The 19282-nt window shown below is 40.6% G+C and overlaps 1 protein-coding gene across 1 annotated transcript in view; it reads right to left on the bottom strand.

The window, feature by feature from the left end:
• Nucleotides 1–19282, bottom strand: part of CORIN (corin, serine peptidase) — a 138363-nt gene that overhangs the window by 12589 nt on the left and 106492 nt on the right. The window contains exons 15-20 of the mRNA XM_060246297.1: nucleotides 17575–17685; nucleotides 14981–15110; nucleotides 11241–11363; nucleotides 10110–10159; nucleotides 6283–6457; nucleotides 2342–2613 (exon numbers count right to left, since the gene is read on the bottom strand). Of these exons, the coding sequence (XP_060102280.1) occupies nucleotides 2342–2613; nucleotides 6283–6457; nucleotides 10110–10159; nucleotides 11241–11363; nucleotides 14981–15110; nucleotides 17575–17685 (861 nt within the window). The remainder of the gene's footprint in view (nucleotides 1–2341; nucleotides 2614–6282; nucleotides 6458–10109; nucleotides 10160–11240; nucleotides 11364–14980; nucleotides 15111–17574; nucleotides 17686–19282) is intronic.

The following is a 19282-nucleotide window of genomic DNA, read 5'->3' as shown; positions in this document are numbered from 1 at the left end:
GCCCAGACATAACACTAATTAAACAAACATTAACCCCAAGAACAATGAAGGGACAGGGATTATTGATAACTCAGAACTCTAGCAGACCCACCCAGCTCCTACCTTTAGAAGAAGATATTGGATTTACATCCTGCCCTCCACTCTGAATCTCAGAGTGGTCACAATCTCCTCTACCTCCCTCCCCCCCACAACAACAGACACCCCGTGAGGTAGATGGGACTGAGAGAGCTTTTTACAGCAGCTTCCCTTTCAAGGATGACTCCTACAGGAGCTATGGCTGACCCAAGGCCATTCCAGCAGCTGCAAGTGGAGGAGTGGGGAGTCAAACCCGGTTCTCTCAGATAAGAGTCCGCAGACTTAACCACTACACCAAACTGGCTCTCAAACGATGCAAGAGAAAAGCCTCCATGGAGAAGCACATTTCCAAGCAAGCCCCCTCCCCCTCAGCCAGCAAACTTTGGCAAATAAGTTCAGCAGACTCACATGGGCGCAGGAGAAGCCAGCAAAGACAAGGTAAGTTCGGCAGCCCCACCCTCTGCTCTCTGCTCTCTAATCTAATCACTCCCGGGCAGCTTGGAAGGACAAGGATAAGCAGAGATGGGGACAGGAAGAGAAGAGAGCAGCGAGCTACTTCCATCCCGTGAGCTCTATGTTTGACACCCCTGCTCTAGAATATAAACTTACATATTTGCATAAAATTAGCTCTATACCTTTCTCTTCTCTCTGAAACCAATTGCCACATAGCACCATAGCATCTGACCAAGAACTGTTCATTTCTTATTAAACCATACCATTCTGGGTCCTTTATATACAATAAGAGTCATAAGTATGGCTGCCACTAGACCAATTTCACAGGGTTACTCATAGCTACCATCACATGTAGAAATTTCAAGCCCAAGGCTGGCTCAAGACACTTTGCCATGTAATGCATCTGTGCTCCTCAATCCAAGAAGTGCACCCAAAGATCCCTTTCCCCCTTAATGCCATTGATATTGGGATTCAGCTCTTAGCTCACACAAAAATCTGAAAGTTGTGCTCCCTTCTATTGTTCCAGAAGATTCTAGGGTACAATATTTGTTTTATGTATAATATATGGGAGCTGGATCTTAGCATTCTGGGGAGGAGTACCTTTTAGATTGCGTGCAGCTCCCTTGGATGCTCATTGCAAGCAGATGCTTTAAACTGGCTATTGACTACTAGCCCTGACCAAATGCAAAACAGATAATCACTATTATTTTCAACCACATAGAAGCAGATTTGAGCCATAATGCTGCAGTCAGTTATGAAGTGGCCCATACTTAAATGTCAAGTGGGAGAATTATCATTTGACTTAGTACCCTTGGTTGAAAAGCATGCTGATTTGTAGTCAAGATAATAATTAGAGCAACTCCGAGTTCCTTTGCAATAATTTCCAGTAAAGACATGTTTTAAACTACATGCGGCACCATGGGGTTACATGGAGTACAAATGTTAGAAGCCACTGGCATTTGTAAGAGACAATAATTATATAACATGGTCAGGATCCAAAGAAAAGGGATGTATTGTGTGGAAGAGATACCACTTGTTTCTTTCTGCAATATCAGTTCCTATTGCTAAGATTGCCAGAATGCTGTTCAGTTTACAAAACAGATCTAGCCTTCAGCAGTAGGAACTAGTGGGGCTAAAAAAGGAAGGAAGGTTCAGGTGTGTATGCAGTTCTCTTCCAAGTGCATGTCCCTTCTTGGATCTTGGTCCCTATGACATGTCAGAAGAAGAATTGAAGATTTATACCCCGCCCTTCTCTCTGAATCAGAGACTCAGAGTGGCTTACAATCTCCTTTATCTTCTCCCCCCACAACAGACACCCTGTGAGGTGGGTGGGCTGAGAGAGCTCTCACGGAAGCTGCCCTTTCAAGGACAACCTCTGCAATAGCTATGGCTAACCCAAGGCCATCCAGCAGGTGCAAATGGAGGAGTGGGGAATTAAACCCGGTTCTCCCAGTTAAGAGTCCACGCACTTAACCACTACACCAAACTGGCTCTCTCACTTAGAATCTGAGTAATTTCTGCACCGGATGTTATCTCAGCCCTTATTTTCATTGCAGGACACAGGAAGTTTGCCATTGATACAGTAGTTCTTTGGTCAACCCCTGCCAATAAGATTTTGAAACTAAGTGGAACATATAAACAAGCTGAGAACACTGGCTGGGGAGAATTTCCTTTGTTCAAACATTTAATAATGCACAGCAAAGGTTCATTGCTAGTGCCTGAGACAGAGGATTTCCACTAGAACTAGACAGCTGACAGAGGCTGAGGGAAGGTAAATAGATTTGTGAAAGAATCTGAAAAACATTTGTCTTACTCTTGTTGCCCATGTGTCCCCAGCCGGTGATGTAGCAATAGGTATCTGGCTCGACTAACTGTTCCCTGCTGGGTAGGCAGACTGGCCTGACATAGCTTGTCTCGTTGATGTCTTCATTAAGTTCCACAATGCTGATATCATAGTCCACCACAGCTCGGTTATATCGGGGGTGCAGAATAATCGTCTTCACCATGCGGGTCTGCATGAAGACCGAAGGATGATCCAAGTTGTTGATGCCAAAAACCACTTCCCATACAGCAGGGTTCTCTCTCCTTGTGGAAAAGTAATAAGATAGGCAGTTAGTTTAGTTCTGCATGAGGAGCAACTTGGGCGTCTCTGTTGTAAATTCACAGGCATGCAAGTCTTTCAAAAGAAGCTGAGTTTAAGGGTGTTTACTGCTGAGTTAAAATAATAATAACCAGGACTGGACTCGTTTAGCAGCTGTGATAAAATTCTGGATTAAGATTATACCACTTAAATTATTAAACTTCTAAAATTCTAGTACATTACAATTTTTACGCTGTGCAATAATTATATTTGTTTTATGCCTAGCAGACAGTGAATAATTATTAAGACATTTTGTTTCCCAAGTCAGGATTTTAACTGAATGCCAATACAAAGTCTCTGCCAAAGACACAGGAGGTTAGAATCTAGAGTAAATTATGCACTGGATGTTATCTCAGCCCTTATTTTCATTGCAGGACACAGGAAGTTTGCCACTGATACAGTAGTTCTTTGGTCAGCCCCTACCAATAAGATTTTGAGAGTCTACAGGAGTGGTGCATGCTCCTTAGAGAAAGCAAGTACACTGTTAAATTTCCTGAGCCGTCTAAAGTTAATCTAAAAATCAGAAGCATGTACACAAGATTACAGGATGTAACCATAATAAAAACAATAATTATTTTTGTCATACTTACTTCCTGAAGCCCTGCATACACACCACTCATTTTTAAACAATATGTGTTAAATAATAATAGCCCAGGATAGCCTGAACTTGTCAGAGCTGAGAAGCTAAGCAAAGCTTGGCCCTGGGTAGTGCTTGGATGGGAAACCACTCAGGAATACCAGGGTGGCTGTGTTGAGGAAGGCAATGGTAAACCATCTCTACATCCCACGTATCTCCAGAAATTGCTTGTGACTTGATAGCACTTAATTATTATATAGAATAAAATGCTTATATATTCAGAATATATCCGATAATATGGAAAGTGGTGAAACATCCAATAACAGACACTAATTTTTGTATTCCATCGTTCCTCAGGTCAGTCTAAACAGGGTCACCTCATTTTGTCTTCATAACAAATTGGTGCAGCAGGTTGGATTGAAGAAGACGACACTGGATTTATATTCCGCCCTCCACACAAGAGTCTCAGATTGGCTCACAATCTCCTTTAACTTCCTCCCTCACAACAGACACCCAGTGAGGTGTGTGGGGCTGAGAGGGCTCTCACAGCAGCTGCCCTTTCAAGGACAACCTCTGCCAGAGCTTTGGCTAACCCAAGGCCATTCCAGCAGCTGCAAGTGGAGGAGTGGGGAATCAAACCTGGTTCTCCCAGATAAGAACCCGCACACGTAACCACTACACTCTCTTGAGAGAGAGTGGTATGCTCAAGACCACCAGGTAAACTTTGTGGTTAAATGAGACCATGAACTCAGGTCGAATGCTCTCACCCCTATGCCATCCTCACTCCCACACTTTCTTTTTTAAAAAAAAAAAATTCTGCAGCTGATTTCTACTGACCTTTTAAATTAAAAAAATAATTAAGCATTGTAAAACACGTGAGAAATTATGTACCCCTTTTCATATACATAAGGAAAAGGTCTGTATTGTTTATTTAATAACAGTGTAGCCAATATTTTTCTGTAAACTGAACACTTGTTACATTTTATAATTGATGAGCTAAGCAATTATTGAAGAACTATGTACTTTGATAAACACAGGTAAGTGAAATGGCATGTGATTTTTTTTTGTTAAGTGGGAGGGCAAGGTAAACCTCGAGGATCCACAAATTAGAGAGGCCTGCAAACTTTTTTACACTGAGTCTTCTCAAAGCAAGAAAGCAACCACCACTAATTTAAAACCTTGCTAACTTTGGTGGGTGTGAATCTCTACCTTTTTAACTTCTTTGGGTAGAATGCCTAGAGAAGAGTCAACTTTTTCCTCTTAGGACAATGATACCTGCATATAAGTAAACAATGTCTACAAAGTACAACCACTTATCACTTACACTTTTCTTTCTGTAAATAAACTCTACCAAGCTCTGGATTACAAAAGTTATGTCATGGAGTGAAATGGACAAATTAACAAGAAAACTAAGAGACTATGATTTAGAACTTTTTAATGCGGAGTGGAAGAAATTCAGAAGATACGTAGAGAAAGAGTGGAAAATAAAAGGACATTGGACAATTTTTGATGATTAAGATTTTTATAGTTAAGGGTACCTTTAATATTTGTTTTTTAAAAAAAAAATAACACTGGCGGGGGTCAAGTAACGGAGGGAGGGGTGGGAGGAAAGTAAGATATGGGGTAGAACGATTTTTTTTTTATTTTAAGCTCTTTATAAGTTGTAGATATAATTCTGCTGCCATATGTTACTAATAAATTTGTTTATACTCAATAAACTCTACCAAGCTAAAGAACAACCCCAGATTTCTTTTTTAATTTGCCAATCGGTATTTTGTTATTCCAATCCAAAACCGAATTTGGATAAAAATACTCCACGAGCCTGGAGCAAACATGTCAAGGTAAAACAGAAGTATCAGAGCTGCATGAATACACTGGATACTTGGCAAGTGTCATGGAATCAGAAAAGTTGAGGAAATAGTTGGTTACCAGCCTCATTAATGGGGCTGAAGAAAAATATGTAGAATAAATGTATGGATTTATTAATTACCAGAGAACCCAATATAATTCATACTTTAATAGCTCTCTTTTCCAGAAAACTGAATTTGGAGATGAAAAACTCCAGGGCACAACTGTAAAGCCAAGGAAAAGATGAACAACAAAGAATGTAGCACATTCTCTACAAACTATATGATAGATGATCTTAGTGGAGGACGTAGAAATTGACTGCATTCAAAAGATGTTTGAATTTCCATATTTGTAGAGACTAAAATATTGTTGAGGAGGCATCCCTTGGGCCTTTTGTTGTGCAGGTCTATTCTTTGGCAAGGACCTTAACAAGTGCAAGTGCCATGAAGTTGCAATTAACTTATGGAGACCCCAGCAAGGGGGTTTCGAGGTAAGTGAGAAGCAGAGGTGGATGGCCATTGCTTTTCTCTGTAGAGTCTTCCTTGGTGATCTCCCATCCCTGCTCAGCTTCCAAGATCTAACAAGATCAGACTGCACGATGTGGCCCTCCTCCCAAAACACTCTTAGTAACACATTTGAAATAAAATGTGTACATCCTTCATTGCAACTTTACTAAATCAGTTTACAGTTGTCCTTTGCTACATTTAAAACTGTAGACATCTTTGAAGGCATTCTATACAGCTTTTAGACCATCGTTTCTCTTGTTGATGCTTTCCTAATCTATATCTCTCACAGAGTTTCCAGTGGGAAAGGATTGCAAAGTATTTATTTTGCACTGCCTTGGGCAAGATAGGCAAATGCTTGCATACAATTTCCTGTCCTTCTACCTATCAGCATTCACTTAACCAACTGCAAGACTCTCATAGGACATCACGATGGTCAACAGCAGCTGAAACTGTCTCAACACAATACCAGAGCTCCAAGTAGCATGTTCTTTTAACCCCTGGAGAGATCAGTCACTATAAGGACGTAGTTTTTGGCAGCATCTACATGATATCTGTCACTTGTGCTCCAGTCCACAGGGTTCTATTCATGGACCAACTGACTACTATATAAGTTCCCAGTTCGGGAACTATTTCTCCAACTGCAATTCTTATACTAGTAGTAAAGTATTCTCAGCACCACTCACCCCTCAAAGCAGTGTGCCACGGTCAATACCCATTTTTTTCCAATGAGAACACAGCCACAAATATGCCCACTCGGTTCACTTTGCAGGGAGCACTGCCATGGCCATCGACCGGGACGACTGGTCCTGCCACCAAGGATCCTCTTGCTCATACGTGCTGCAGGGCGACGACCACAATCTGTTAAGAAACATAAAGAACATTATGCTAATAAGTAAGAATGTATTCAATATGCCTCATTGTTTTTGAAAGTCCGATACCAGCTACAAAATTTCTTACAAGGTTATCTTTGAGACTGAGGTAGTTTCCAAAAACTTAATACAAGCTAAGATCATGAAAATCTCAGTATACAACGTGCACTTAGGTAGCCAGTGTGGTACAGAGGTACAGAGCAGTGGATCCTAATCTGGAGAACAGTATTTGATCCCCCACTTAGAATCACAGAGTTGGAAGGGACCCCCCAGGGTCATCTAGTCCAACCCCCTGCACAAGGCAGGAAACTCACAAATACCTCCCCCTAAATTCACAGGATCTTCACTGCTGTCAGATGGCCATCCACATGAAGCCTGCTGGGTGACCTTGGGCCAGTCACAGTTCTCACGGAAGTGTTCTCATAGTCCGGTGTGTCTCTGACAGTACTCCTATCTTGCTGTCCAAGGCACTTCCAATTACCTGATCAGTATTGGGTCCATTATTACGAGATACAATGGTCATTTCTTGCTCCCCCTCCCCTTATCATCTTCACTCGAGGATTGTTCCTTCTGCAATCGTCAAGAGGTAAAGTATCACCCTGTATGTTTTCCCTTATATGTTTCTCTTTCCAGTTTCCTTACCTATATTTCCTAGGACTGTGTGATTGTTGGTGATGTGTTTTCTGGTATGCTTAAGAATTTCTTCCAATAAAAATCTATTTTTAGTATACCAATCTCCTTGTTATTTAAGAGGGCTCCTGGATAGATTGACTCCTGTATACACAGGTTATTGACCCCGCTCATTTGCCATCCTTGCCCACCTAAATTAATTTCCCCGTGCCTCATTTGTGCTTCCTTCTGCCATGTTATACAGGAGGTTTAAAAAAAATACCATTCCTTGATAGCCTTTGTCCCTGTTGGCTGAAGGAAACTGAAGGAACAGACCATGTACTTTTATCCTGTAGATTCTACTGTGATTTACGTGCATCTTGTCTGGATCCTATACTGCAATCCCTGGAGGGTAAACCTGATGAAAGCAAGATAGTAAGCTTACTAGCCTCAAATAAGGCTGAAACCATCGAACTGGTGGCAAACCTCTTTACTGTGTTTATGAGAAGTCTGTTTAGAATGTTTAATTAACCACCTTTTGTCCTACTTCCTTGATTTGATATTGCTGTTGTTATGCCAATAAAGGTTCTGTGACTGTTGGGTAACAAGGTCACATCAGCAGATGCATGTGGAAAAGTGGAGAATCAAACCCAGTTCTCCCAGATAAGAGTCTGCACACTTAACCACTACATCGAACTGACACTTATGAGAAGCATGTGCAATTATTTTCCCTCTAATAAAAGCTTTACAAGCATCCCATTCAATTGCACGAGTACTATTCCTTCCTTCATATTAAAATACTCAGATAACTCAGCCATTATCTGATTTTTAAAAGTCTCATCATTAAGAAGAAAACATTAAAACACCATAAACTAGATAATCTTCCCAGTCTGGAAACCAAAGGACTAATGATATGGGGACACGGCCAGAAATAACATCTATATTACAAACAATGATATCAGAGATATTGAAACAAGAGAATAGTCTAACCAGAAACAATTACAATGCACAGAAGAAAAAAAAGTATAATCTCTGTCCATTGGGTGAAATATACGCTAGGGATCAGTCACACCTAGTTCAGCCATACAGACTTTCAGTTTAGATCTTACCAAAGAATATTGCATGGGAGTATGCTTTAATCCAAAACTGTGTTTAGCATGTCATTGAAATCTCCCCACACCAGCAGATAGTCATAAGCGATCTGGATTATTTTCCTACTTCACAATTTTAGATAACCTAATGCTAGAATAGAGCAAGCCCCATGGTGCAAAGGGGTAAGCTGCAGTACTGTCGTCCAAACTCTGCTCATGACCTGAATTCGTTCTCAGTGGAAGCTGAGCTGAGGTAGCTGGCTCAAGGCTGACTCAGATTTCCATCCTTCTGAGGTTGGTAAAATGAGTACCCAGCTTGTTGGGATAAAGTATAGATGACTGGGGAAAGCAATGGCAAACCACCCTGTAAAAATCTGCCAAGAAAATGTCAGGATGTAATGTCACCCTTTGAGTAGTTAACGACTGGGTGCTTGCACAGGGGACTACCTAAACTTTTTAAAAAATATTATTATATGACTTCACAGATTTAACATTGACCTACTGCACGGCAACCTTAGTCCTAAAAATGCCCAGAACATTTCAGCTTTTCCAGTAATTAACTGTAGGTATGTCAGTGAGTGGAAGGTGCCAGAAATACTAACCTGTTCTCCAAATGTCTTCTAATTCCTGCAACTCATCTCAAGATATAGAAGTAAGCATTCTATAAATAATTGCTTCTAATTTTTGAAGTTATTATAACAACATCAACTGATAATTTTAAATACTAGCTCATGAGATAGCTGCTGCAAAACTATCAGATTTGTTAGAACAAGTAACATGGTATACTTTTAACCAGTCACAATAGCTATAACTTTAATTGCTTTCTCATGATGAAAGACCAATCAACTCTATCAGGCCCTGAAGACTGCACAACCCTGTATTCTTCCAGTTGGCAAATTGCTAGTACTTGTCTTAAATAAAATAAAATGGACAGTGGGAAAAGGGTAACAAAAGAGAAATAGGCAGAGCCAGAAAGAAGAGAGAGGCACACATAGATTTGGCAATAAGCCTGATGCAGCAGGGTACTTTCCCTCTTTTAAGCATACAGAAAGTCTTTCTAAGAGACTGTGTTCAGGATAGAGGGATCCCATTCTTTGGGTTGGGGACAGAATCTAAAGTTGTACCGGCTTGACGTGTTAACAATCACGTCAAGCTCCCATCCCTTTCCCAAGTAGAGATGTGTACAGCATTCTGCCTGCACCTTATTTCCAAATTCCAATCCTCCATTCCCTAAACAGATCTGTGGATATTTTGAAGAGTTTACATTTTTTTTTAATTGGCAAACAAATGATTCGTCACAAATATATGCCAGGCAGTTGAAGAAAAAGAATACAAAAATGCAAGGGTGGAATTCTAGCAGGAGCTCCTTTGCATATTAGACCACACACCCCTGATGTAGCCAATCCTCCAAGAGCTTACAAAAAAGAGCCTTGTAAACTCTTGGAGGATTGGCTACATCAGGGGTGTGTGGCCTAATATGCAAAGGAGTTCCTGCTAGAATTCCACGCCTGCAAAAAAGCAAAGTGGGCATGCTGCCTCAAGTATGGAGGCAAAGTTGAAGAGCATGCTAGGATCTGGTTCATAGATGTACATATGCGTTTACAAGAGTAGAAGGTGTGGGGCAGGACCTATAAATATTCCTGTTACTAGCTACATCCTCTTTGCTTTCAGTTTTGATAATCCTAGTTTAGTACTAAACCAAGTAGCTACAATAAAAGTATTGTTAATTCTTTCTAGCTATTATATTGAATGTATGGGATTTGTTGCTGAATTGGGAATATCTGATGAATTGTGAAGATTCTGTGAATTTAGGGGGAGGTGTTTGTGAGTTTCCTGCATTGTGCAGGGGGTTGGACTAGATGACCCTGGAGGTCCCTTCTAACTCTATGATTCTATCTGCCAAGTCTCCTTCGTTGTAGTTTAATGAATGATGCATCTTACCTTCTTTGGTGCACAGAAGGGAAATCATGCTGTTGCTTCTGCATGGCAACCTTGATTAGAAAAAAAAACAGTTCTTATGAGAGATAATGCCATTAGCTCAGATGGTACTGCTGCTTAGGCCTCAGATTCAGCAGGAGCTCATAGGAGCACAGCTCCTGAATCTTACTGATGCCCTCCTCTTCCTCCCCATCTACCTTGTCCATTGACTAGTAGGTGCAGCTGCATAACAATCCCTGGATGACTAAAATGTTTTTGTCAATGACTGTAATAATAAACTGAACTGAACAATCCCTGGGTTAGGAGAGTAGGCAGCCAGCCAGCCAAGGGCTTTGCCACACCCTCAGCAGCCCTGATTAACCCCTGAAGAAAACTGCATCACACTTTCTCCACTCCTTATGTGATTCTGGGTGGCGGGTGGCTTGCTGGCCTTTTGACTGTGGGGGGGAGGGGTGGCGGCCCAGGAGAGCCCCGGACCACAGAGGCCTGCTTGAGCTGGCTGGATCTCTAGCCAGCCCAAAAAGGCCTTGCTTGCAAAATATCTCTGCCTTACAAGCCCTGTGGAACTGTAATAAGCCCTGCAGGGCCCAGATGGAACTTGGTAGGGGATTCCACCAGGTTGGAATCAGGGCAGAAAAAGCCTTGGCCCAGGGGTGCTTTCACACACACTAAATATTGCACTTTCAAACCACTTTCAGTGCACTTTGCAAATGGATTTCACTGTGTGAAATGGCAAAATCCACTTGCAAATGGACACTGACGTGGATTGAAACTGCATTGTTTAGCATGTCTGGAAGCATCCCTGGTTGAGGACAGTTGGATATCTCTCAAGCCAGGGACCACCAGCTATGAGAATGGAAATATATACCTCCTTCTATATATCTTGAAGTGTAAATGCAGGTCATACTGGATGCCTCCTGTCTGAATGTGCTGTGCAAAATGCATATGTACAGTAGCTGCATCCAGCCAAAACCACATTTCTGCCTAGCACTGGAATCTTCCTGTGACAGCCACTCTCACACGGGGATCTGCCATGCTGTGACAGCCACTTGCTCATGGGGATCTGCCAGGGTTGCTGGAAAATAACTTAGTAACCATACAGAATGCAGCAGTAGAAAGCTATCAGTCTCTTACCCCGCCACTAAAAGGGACTGGACTGTTGATGCATTTTTGCTTTCCCATTCAGACTGCAGATTCAACCAGTTCTCATGATGTAGCTGTTCATACTCTGGTACAATTTCTGTCACAGGTGGCCCACTAAAACAAACACAAGTTCAAGGTAACCCAGTACATTTGCTTTTATTAAAACCTGGAAATCATGGAAATGTTAAGTCTTTGGTGTTTCAACTTGCCAGGAAAAACTGCTTCATGTGCAGACCTTGGAAAGCCCTTGCTTACTCTGAAGCTGCACACTAGGAATGGCAACCTAAAAGCTCTTTCTCATCTGTACATTTCTCCACACATGCAATGTTTGAACACCAGGTCAAAGTCCCACTGCACTAGTAAGCAGGTTCTATCTGAAGGCTGATTTCAGCTTTGCTCTTCCCATGAGGAAGATTTTTCTGTGGCCTTCATGTGATGGTAAGTACCATCTAAACCTGCTCTTTATATCTTAGTTGTACAGATACTTTAGGGAAAGATTTTGCTACGTCTGGACCAGATAATTTTTTATTATGTTACTGGTGAGAAAGTGTCTGATTTCTGGAAGAAGGAAAGAGAGTGGGAAATGGAAACTGCAAGCTTTTTCTCTAGTGGCCCAAAGCATAGCTCAAGTTACTTTACATCTGTCTAATGCATTTGGGTTTTTTAAATTATATTGCTAACCATCACATTCAATGTCTGCCTCTTGTGGATTCCTTCTTCCTGACCATTCTTGCCTGATTCATTATGTATCTGTCAATGTAATTCCCGCTGCTTTTTAATAAGACATTATCAAGAGTGTTTGTAGACTGAAGGATTTCACCTCCCTTCAAGTCCATCAGAAGAAAAAGGACATTTCAGATGACATTAAAATCAGACGTCTCTTTAAAAAGGCTTAAAAGCAAATAATCAGATCTGATAAGTCATTAAGTCTATTTTATGGCTCCTTTTGCTTTTGGGTAAATACATTTTTTCTTTTGTTTTCGACATACTTTGCTATAAGGCTGCTCATGCAAAAACTTCATCAAAAAAAAGGCTATTTCCTTGGTGCCACCAGTTCATCAGGTATTAACATTTCATAAAATTATGCATTCCCCCACTGCACTTACTCCTCTCAGTGAATGAGGTGCCATCTTCAAAAACCTCAACTGATTTATTTATAATCTTTGGTAAGGCAGGAAACAAAAGTTGAACTTACAGTATGAAAAAACATAAAATCTCAAAATACAAAATCATGATTTTATGAAAAGGTCATTGGGTTGGATCCAATGAAAAAAAGTCTAAGTAGACTCTTAAATAATCTTGGATGTACACCTTCACTGAGGCCAAGGCTCAAATTACATACTAAAAATTCCATTATTTTTTCCTGATGTGTGCATGAGTATGTTTAAGCAAGGAAGAATGATGGGTGAGGAGAGACTTCATAACCCTCACTGCTCTGCAGATCATCAGAGATCTCAAATTATAGTCCCTACTCCCAATCAGAACACAGAACCAAAATCCAACACCATTTCAATCATAGCCCCAGGTTCTATAGAACATGACCTAGTAGAAATCCATAGATAAGGCACTTTGATTGTAATCCTAAAAACATGTATCTGAGAGTAAGCCCACTGAATAAAATATGACTTACTTCTGAGTAAACATGACTGATTGTTCTCTTTGACCTTTAGAAGACAAGTGAGGATACACAATTACAGTATTGTTGTGCTGGGATTTTATTAACTATTTTTAAATCTACCCATCACAGACTCCTCAATGGCTGCCTAGAAAATGTGCATTGATGATCAATCAATAAAACTAGAAGTAGATTTTAAGAAAGCTGGATAACTTGGTGAAGTTACTGCATGGATCTATGGATATTGGGTGAAAGTGAAATTTAACATTTTTCACAGTTAAACTGGGCCACACTCGCTGGGTTACAGGACCATAGCTACAATTCTGCACCAAGTAATATCCATATCATTGTTGCAGAGCTCACAGTTGAAAAACTTCAAAATTGTCATTGTCCAAATATAATGTAATATTTATTTTGACTTCCAGTTCTCTGAAATGTTTCTTTTGGTGAAAGATCTTTACATGCTTACAGCATCTCTACCCGAATGAGAAAGGCACAAACAGCCTGATCCTACATGTTTTCTCAGAATTAGGGTCCAAACTAGATATGGCAGTGTCCTTGTGTCTGACGCAGGGATGCTGCCATCATTTAAAAACCTAAAATAGGCAATTTAAAAATGCTACAAAGGTCTGGTCTTGATTGGGCCCAAAGTGCTCTGAGACAAGGCACTCTTGTCCCACACCAGTGCCATTTTAAAGCCCAAAACAGCTGTGGGAAAATGGCATTTTTGGCATTTGAAAAGGTGTGGGGGGGGGAACAAGATTGTCTTTTTCCACTGTGCTGTGACCTGGTTCCTCTCATAGATTTTTTGAAATCACCCATTTTTAGGGTTGTCAATCCTCAGGTGGGGGCAGGGGATCCCCCAGTTTGGAGGCCCTCTCCCCACTTCAGGGTCATCAGAAAGCAGGGAGGAGGGAAATGGCTGGGCACTCCATTATTCCCTATATAGACCAATTCCCATAGGGTATAATGGAGAATTGATCCGCAAGTATCTGGGGCTCCGGGGGGGGGGGCTGTTTTTTGAAACAGAGGCACTAAAGTTTACGCATAGCATCCAGTGCCATTCCCTAAAATACCTTCCAAATTTCAAAAAGATTGGACCAGAGGGTCCAATTCTTTGAGCCTCAAAGATGGTGCCCCTATCCTTCACTATTTCCAATGGAGGGAATACATTTAAAAGGTGTGCAGTCCCTTTAAATGTGATTGCCAGAACCCCCCTTGGAGTTCAATTATGCTTGTCACAACATTTCTCCTGGCTTCATCCCAATGTCTCCTGGCTCCAGCCCCAAAGTCTCCTGGCTCCACCCCCAAAGTCCCCAGATCTTTTTTAAAAAAACTTGGCAACTCTACCCATTTTAGGCTTTAAAATGGCAGCAGCATCCTCATGTCAGACACAAGGACACTGCCATGTCTAGTTTGGCCCTAAGTCCCACTCCATTCAGAGTGGCTTTTTCTCAAGTAAATGTGGACAGGTCTGCAGCCTAAACCATGCTGAAAGGTCCAACCTCATAAAAGACGGCAAATTAAATCCTAACAGGTAGATTAACTAGAAGAAGAATTGCAGATTTATACCTCGCCCTTGTCTCTGAATCAGAGACTCAGAGCGGCTTACAATCTCCTATATCTTCTCCCCCCACAACAGACACCCTGTGAGGTAGGTGGGGCTGAGAGGGCTCTCACAGCAGCTGCCCTTTCAAGGACAACTCTGTGAGAGCTATGGCTGACCCAAGGCCATTCCAGCAGGTGCATGTGGAGGAGTGGGGAATCAAACCTGGTTCTCCCAGATAAGAGTCTGGGCACTTAACCACTACACCAAACTGACTCTCTCAGTTGTTTTGAGGTATAAGGAAGAAAAGTGCAGCTATCTATTTCTCAGGAAGAAAAGTTTCTTTGCTAATTATTATAACAGTAGTTGACTCCAAGTGCTATCTATTAATATGGCAAAATGAAAATCAAAACCCGGCTCATAACAAAGGAGAACTCACGGAAAACTCAGTGGCACTGAGCTAGGAAACAGGAAGCAAAGATTATGAAAACTTCACAGATTCAACCAACTGTACCAATGATTATTGTCACTTTCAGAAAATTTAGCAGTGCTACAAACTACTGACCTTACCCTAAACCCATTTGTCTGCATGCTAAGTGGCTTAAGTGTTCTTCCCATTCATCAGCACATACATGATAACTGGCAGCTGATCTGTGAACAGTCAGAAACATCAAGGAGCTCATGTTTTTAGACACGGTCACTGTGAAAGAAAAAAGAAAAATGTAACTTTAATATGCCAAAAGGGACAGCTTGCACTTGGGTTTCTATTACTTTTCCCATTACTTGGTTTCCCAACCATTGAAAAGTGCAACTCATAACAAGTGAACTACCTTCATCAAATGATATTGTGGGTTGACACCAATGACCATTTCACCACAATCTAAATGTGATGCTGATAAATTCTTTTTTCACTCATCAGGGTGATGCACTGAGCCCATTTATATAACCCAGTTATCCCAGCATGAACTCTTTTACTCTAGCCTTCAGCTCGCAGTTGACTCAAAGCCTGCAGTACCAAAGAAGGATAAATCTGCTTGCCTTCCAGATACCTGGGATGTCCAAAAACAAGGTTCACAAGATAGAACCACTTATTGTCATTGAGTTGGAGCACCAGTCCAATTCCTTATTTCTGGACATATATAAAATACATTGTATACCCTACAATCTAGTCAGACACTGTTGGTGCGTTCACACTACACTAAATAATGTGTTTTACATCCAGATTTTTACTGTGTAAGAATAGCAAAAATCTGGATGTAAAACATACTATTTAGAGTAGCGTGAATGATCATGTGTGTATCCTTATGTATCTTCATAAGGACAACACACCAATATGTCTGAACATATTGGGCTTGTATCCCCCAGAGCTTTTCCTGGGGCGGAATGGTTCCTGCCTATGGGCTGCAAATTTCTCACCTCATTTTTCATGCTGAAGCCCAAAATGCTCCCCCGCAAATGCTGCTGATGGAAGATGGAGGGCATTTGAGAGGCATATTTACGTGTGAGGGAGGAGGCAAGAAAGTTGCACTGCACAAGTAGAAATTCTTCCACCCGCAGAAAAGCTCCAAGAGCTCTCCCCATATGAGCTCAAGTGCCAGCTTAAAACTACTCAGCAGTTCTATTTGGCTAGTCAGTACAGCAATGGGTGTGGCTCCTTGCCCTTATGGAATGGCCTATCAGAGAAGTTACAGAAGAGTCTAACTTTATAAGTTTTTCAGAGAACATGCCAAACTATCTTATTTTTTGTTTTATAATATTTTTATCTTATTTGATAGAATGGTTGTTTTTCCCTTGTTTTAAAACAATTTATATCTGGTTGGAAAATGCCCTGAACAGAGGAAGAGTTTGGTGATTGAATAAAAGAAATAATAGCTCTACGAAGATGACCCAATCCATGTCTGTGTTGATTGACATTAATTCCTAAATGATTCATCAACTCTTATTGTCTGTTACTACTGGATTTTATTTTATATTGGGTTTCAATAACTGCAATATCTTAAACATTGCGTTATATGTTTGCTGCTTTGTTGTAATCCACCCTGAGCCCGCTTGCAGAGAAGGGAGGGCTAGAATCCAAATAAATAAATAAAACGATTCATTATAATCAGTGAAATTATGAATGGACTAAGGAATATCTAAGACCACCCCTGCTATTGCAACAGCCCAGATTAACAAAATGCTAAATATAAATCTATTGTTCTTAAGTGGTTCAGGAACAGGCTGTTCTTGCAGTTATCACATTCATTCTTTTGCTGATAACTGTAAGAAGACGATGGCAAGCTTAAGCACTCCACAGAAAACTATATTTTCACGGCCCATGAGGCCCATAAGCCAGGCCTGAAGAATGATTGATTTACTTTCTTTAAAACCACTGTATCTTTCTATCTTTCTCCAGAGATGCATAGCAACATGGGATCAAAATTATTGTGCAGTATATATTACAAGAAAATAATTCTTCCAGTTCTTTTCCCCAGTCAACCTTTTATTTTTTAAAAAAGTGTTACATATCATTCACAACACAGTACAAGAGTAGCTTTTTAAATATCTTCTATCTGTCAAAATCCTTCCCCACCCCTTATTTAGTCCAGTTGGTGAGTTATTTATTTAGAATTCCTCAACCTTATGAATAAGGATTATTTGTTTTCAGTAAACTGCTGGAATGACATCTAGCTTATATTAAAAATAATTTACTCAGCATCTGACTACTTGATAATACAGCAGAGTCCTTATGCAAACGGAGGGGGTAAATCGTGTTGCTTTCAATAGTCTTCTGTTTACAATGGGTTCAGTTATTTTCTGCTGGAGAACTTAAATATGGAGCATGACAACCCTCTTGGTTTTCTCCAATACTATATTGAATTGGCATGTGTGAAACTTTTATTTGGGCTTCTGGCTGCCTGGGGTGGGGGGCGGTTCGCTCTAAGAGCTTTCTGTTTCTGCTTTAACACAACATACAGAAAAGTATTTCTTTGGGCTTATACATTCAAATTCCCATCCGTAAAGAGGGAGAGGGAGAGGGAGATCTACCTTACAGAGATTTTGCATCTCTCTTAGTGAATTTCCAGAACCAACCAACTACTTCAAGTGCAGTTAAATTCCCATTTTTTTTGTTTGAAGGCCTCACATTATAAATTTTAGAAAATTCTTCTGCTGCTAAAACTTACCACAGTTCCATTCATCTGATTTGTCTGCACAATCTATCTGCCCATCACACCACCCTTTACGGGGCACACAGTCATGGTTGGCACATGCAAGCTCATCCTTTTCGCAAAATGCTGTCATGAAAAATGCAACATGGAAGAAAACAAGATTTAAGGAAGGAAAAAAGTTCTGAGAAAGATATGCAGTTAAGTCTGGAAAAGAATATAAGAACATAAGAGAAGCCATGTTGGATCAGGCCAATGGCCCATCCAGTCCAACACTCTGTGTCACACAGTGGCCAAAAAAAAAAGGAGGTTCACAAGTGGGGCTAGAAGCCCTTCCACTTTGCAGCCCCCCCCCCCCCCAAGCACCAAGATAGCATTTTCTTAATGAGTACTCAGCGGAAGTACTATATTATTTGGTCAACTGTAAGCTAATGATAACTGTTGAGTTTCCTTAGACAGAGGTAATATTTCAGTTTGTTTATATAAACAAGTCTTATTTAACAATGCCTAGAATTGCTACAGTCTCTGTTTTGCTTACATGACAGACAGTAAGCAAACAGCAGCAGAAAAATGCTTCTGAATATTTAGGATAACTTTAGGATATATGCAATCAACTTGCAACAGTTTTATAAACTTGGGCTTTGACCATGCACACTATATAATACACTTTCAATCCACTTTCAATGAACTTTCCAGCTGGATTTTACTGTATGAACTGGCATAATCCAGTTGGAAAGTGGATTGAAAGTGCATTATTTAATGTGTGTGATCACAGCCTTCGTCTCTGTAGCTAATGATCCATTGACTAGATGCATGATCCATAATGCAGTCCACCAGCTGCCTATAATGGTCTTGACAGCCTCTTGATCTTGGAGTTCCAAGCAAGGAAGGGGAAAAAAATACTGAGACCCTATTGGATCATCATATGTGGTCAGTAGGTTACACTGGAAAAGGTGGATTACAAATCACAAAGATGAGATAAATTCAGTAGCATATCCCATCTTCTCAAGTTTTCAGGGACAAAGAAATTAATAATGCAATGATTTGGCAGTGATCCAAGAAAACAACAAAAAGCATGTAGCTAAAAATCCTTTCTCACATGGAAACTGTACAAAAAAAAACATTCAAAACAATCTATGTGAAACATTTGGGTATTCTTGGCTGTATAAATGAGCTCTGGAATCTCTGGGTCTCCAGCAACAATACGAAGTGAAACCAAGGGACGGTGGCTCAGTGGTACAGCATCTGCTTGGGAAGCAGAAGGTCCCAGGTTCAATCCCTGGCATCTCCAAAAAAGGGTCCAGGCAAATAAGTGTGAAAAACCTCAGCTGGAGAGCCACTGCCAGTCTGAAGACAATACTGACTTTGATGGACCAAGGGTCTGATTCAGTATAAGGCAGCTTCATATGTTCATGTTCAAAATATCAGAGAAGCTACAGAACTTAAATTCTAGCCAATATGTCTTTTGCATTTTATTTGCTTCAAATCGCCATTCAAGCACCCCAGTGAAACAACAGCAAGTGCAATAGAAACAAATACCTGAAGCATGTTTTTTCTTAATACTTTATCAATGCTCTGCTTGTATTCTTTTTTCACTTATCCCATTGTCAACTTGAGAAGGGAGAATGATGAGGATTTATATCAGTGTATACTTTTGGTCACTCCCTTCAGAGGAAGGCTATGACTACAGATACTATTGAAATGATATTTCGAGAACTGTATCAGC

The sequence above is a fragment of the Heteronotia binoei genome, chromosome 9, assembly GCF_032191835.1.
Source record: "Heteronotia binoei isolate CCM8104 ecotype False Entrance Well chromosome 9, APGP_CSIRO_Hbin_v1, whole genome shotgun sequence".
NCBI lineage: Eukaryota > Metazoa > Chordata > Lepidosauria > Squamata > Gekkonidae > Heteronotia > Heteronotia binoei.
The sequence above is the reverse complement of the archived record's forward strand: the minus strand, read 5'-3'. Positions and strand labels throughout refer to the sequence as shown.